This window comes from Asparagus officinalis, chromosome 7 (genome assembly GCF_001876935.1).
Source record: "Asparagus officinalis chromosome 7, Aspof.V1, whole genome shotgun sequence".
Classification (NCBI taxonomy): Eukaryota; Viridiplantae; Streptophyta; class Magnoliopsida; order Asparagales; family Asparagaceae; genus Asparagus; species Asparagus officinalis.
The window spans coordinates 146,244,016-146,247,231 of record NC_033800.1 but is presented as its reverse complement, the minus strand read 5'-3'; the positions used below and the strand labels follow the sequence as shown (position 1 = coordinate 146,247,231).

Sequence of the window (3,216 nt, the reverse complement as noted above, 5' to 3'; positions counted from 1 at the left end):
AGGTTGACGGTGCAGTCAGGACCGGAGAGAGGTTGAGGAGGGCGGAGCTCCGTTGGAGCCTTTTGTTTTGAAAGCGGAAAAAAGGGCGGTCATCCTTTGAATACAGCGGAAGAGGGAATCTTATGGGCTTTTATTGGGCCGAACTATGAAAGTCCTATGGACTTTGACCTCAGTCTATTTTCAGAACTGGGCCTTTTGTGACCAGATCTGAAACCCATCAACTGGCCTTAATTTATTAACATTACTGCAGGTATAACCTTGAAATCTTTCTACTTTCTATCTTCTACCTTAATTGGCATATCTTCTATTAGACATAATGAAGGTAATTAATCCCTTAACTAAAACCATTTTACTTAATTATACATAACAAAGCTTACTCTGAACCCTTTAATCAGATGCAATTAAAATTTCTAATTAAAGGTGAATAATCCTTAAAAACAATAAAGTTTTGTGTTGGTCTAGCCCCCCCTCTAAATAAGCCCATGTGCTCTGAATTTAATTCTCCTGCATCTCGTCCAATGAAATATTTACTCCCTTTTTATCAAGCATATTCATAAGGATTCTATCAGAACACTCCACTCCATAGAAGGGGTGATTTATATCATTCACGGATGGTTAGATTGTTAGTTTGGGAATTATTAACTCCTCTATTTATGACGTAGATCACTCCACTCCTCCATGAATGGTTCTAATAGAATTCTTATTGATTCATTCAACAAAAGATGATCCTTATAGGTCGAATATTGGGTTATAGGTTCATATTCAATTGCAACAATCCAATATATTTTCTTCATTCTCTATTCATATATTAACCTATAGCTTAATATTCGAAAATTCATAAGATTTCTTAGAGTAATATTAGTTAATCCAAATGGATTAGCATTGATAAAAAATATCTGACAACACAAATCAAGATTAAAGCCTCTTAACTCTGACTTTGACCCCCTACCAAACAAGTTCTTACTCATAAATGAAGAAGTTGCATTCAAATAAATGAGTTGATCTCTGAAGTGATAGCCAAGTTTGATTGTTGAAAAGGACAAGTGCATTCAAAATACATTGAAGGTGTGACTAATGTCATAATTAACAGCAACAAAGCACCAACAAAACATTACTCTTATCATCCAATGCATCTTAAATTCAAAAGACTACAGCCTCATGGGACCAACAAACATATCACCACTAAGCTCAATTAATAGTAAACCATAGATGTTTGGTGAATGAACGTACTCTCAGCAAGCAAGCAAGCAAACAAAATCTCTTCACGGGCACAATAAAGCCAAACCCTTCACAGCTCACCAATCAGATACATGCATACACATCCCCATATTATCCTCAAAAACTTTGGTCTCCTCATCTTCTTCATTCATACTAAAATCAGTGCCCTTTTAGTCTCTTGTGTGCAGAGACAAAATGGGTCTGAAGTTGGTCTTCATCCTCACACTCATTTCTTGCTTACTTCTAGTTCGTGTTCATGTTCAAGCCCTAAACATTGGGATTCAGTCGAACTCCGACCACACCTCGGTATATATTTCTCCAAATCATATGTTTTTCAATTTTTTTAATGGAGGTATTGGCTTGGTTTTGATGGATTGAGGGGTTTTGTGCAGAATAAACAGCAAGAGTGCAGCAGAACATGTGAGTCTGATCACTGTTCAGGTAATATTAATGTACACGATGAGGCTAAAGTTCTCTCAAATATATATGTTTTACACTGAAATATTTTGATGAGCATATTATTTATGTACAGCTCCTCCATTTTTGAGATATGGGAAGTATTGTGGGTTTATGTACAGTGGGTGCCCTGGAGAGAAGCCATGTGATGGATTGGATGCTTGCTGTATGGTTCATGATGCCTGCATCCAGGCTAAGCACAGTTATGTTTCCTTCATTTTACTTCTTTCTACTCCAATTTTTGAGATTTTTCTCTTCACAAGAAAACCCGTTTATGTTAAATTTTAAATGATCAATCACCTCGTTTTTACAAGATGGCAAACTACATTGAAGAAGTGACAGATTCTCTTAAGCACAATCATCGATTGCTGTATGGATGCTTCCTATTCATCTTGAATGGAACTAGATCTAGACCTTTGCTAGTTAAGTCTCGGTTGAGATAAATTGCAGTTGTCCGTGAAATAATGGATCATAGATGCACTTTAACCCTTTTCTAATGTCAATTTTTGAATTAGAACTCTAAAATCAAGTTCGCTTGATGGTCATCTGTCAGGGGAATGGATCCTCTATATTGTCGACTTAGTCGTGTAGTACTGTACATCTGAAGTCAGTAAAGATAGTGTGAGCGGGGGACAGGGGGGACCCACCCACGTGGGTCTGCCCATGAGAACCCCCCTGTCCGCCTGTTTCTCCCGCGCGCACGAAACTCCCCCGCGCGATTTCTTTCTCCTTTCCCGCGCGCGCGTTCGTTTCCCGCTGTCTGCTCCCGCCAATTCTTCAGCCCCCCTCCCCTTTGGTTTTCCTATAAATAGTGAAGGGGTGGAGGAGTTATAGGTGGTGGGAAAATTATGGTAAAAACAATTAGGGTTGTGTGAGTTTTCTTTGAGAGAAAAGAAAGAGTGAGTGAGAGAGAATTTGTAAAGTTTGGTATTCTCCTCATAGTGAAACCCCCCTCCCGTGGACGTAGGCTAGTTAGCCGAACCACGTAAAATCTCGTGTATTTACTGTTTTCTGGGTTGTTGGCTATTGCTTGTAGGATCCCTCAAAATTCGGTCTTGCGCTGATGAGAGGAAGAGTGGATATTTCACTTCGCTGAGATATTTCGCTACTGAGTCTGAGTTTCCTTCGCGAAACACAGATATCGAGGTTGACTTGTGCTTTTGTGACAACAAAGGCCAGGGCTCTCTCTCAGGACATATCGCTTCCGCGGCGGTAGGCGTGACTCTGCGCCCAACAATTGGTATCAGAGACCTTATTCAGACTGGAGGTGGTAAAATTTCTGATCTGAGGTGGTGGTTAAATATTGTGTGGTAAAACACAAATAAATTATTAAAAATTCCTGAGAAGCGGATTGACATAATACAAGCGGAAATGACTTCTACAAGTAAAACAAGTAAAGTTGGAAAATACGAGATTGAAAAATTTAATGGGAAAAATGATTTTTCCTATTGGAGGATGCAGATGAAAAATTCGCTAATTTCGCAAAAGTTGCACAAGGCTTTGGCTGGAAGAGAGAAGCACAAAACTATGTCTGATGAGGAT

At 39.1% G+C, this 3,216-nt stretch overlaps 1 protein-coding gene across 1 annotated transcript; it reads left to right on the top strand.

Annotated features, from left to right (window-relative positions):
- LOC109850284 (phospholipase A2 homolog 3-like) lies at positions 1,301-2,661 on the top strand. Its single transcript, XM_020420265.1, has 3 exons — positions 1,301-1,524; positions 1,611-1,659; positions 1,751-2,661. Exons 1-3 carry the CDS (start codon positions 1,414-1,416, stop codon positions 1,960-1,962), a joined length of 372 nt encoding a protein of 123 aa, XP_020275854.1. The 5' UTR covers positions 1,301-1,413; the 3' UTR covers positions 1,963-2,661.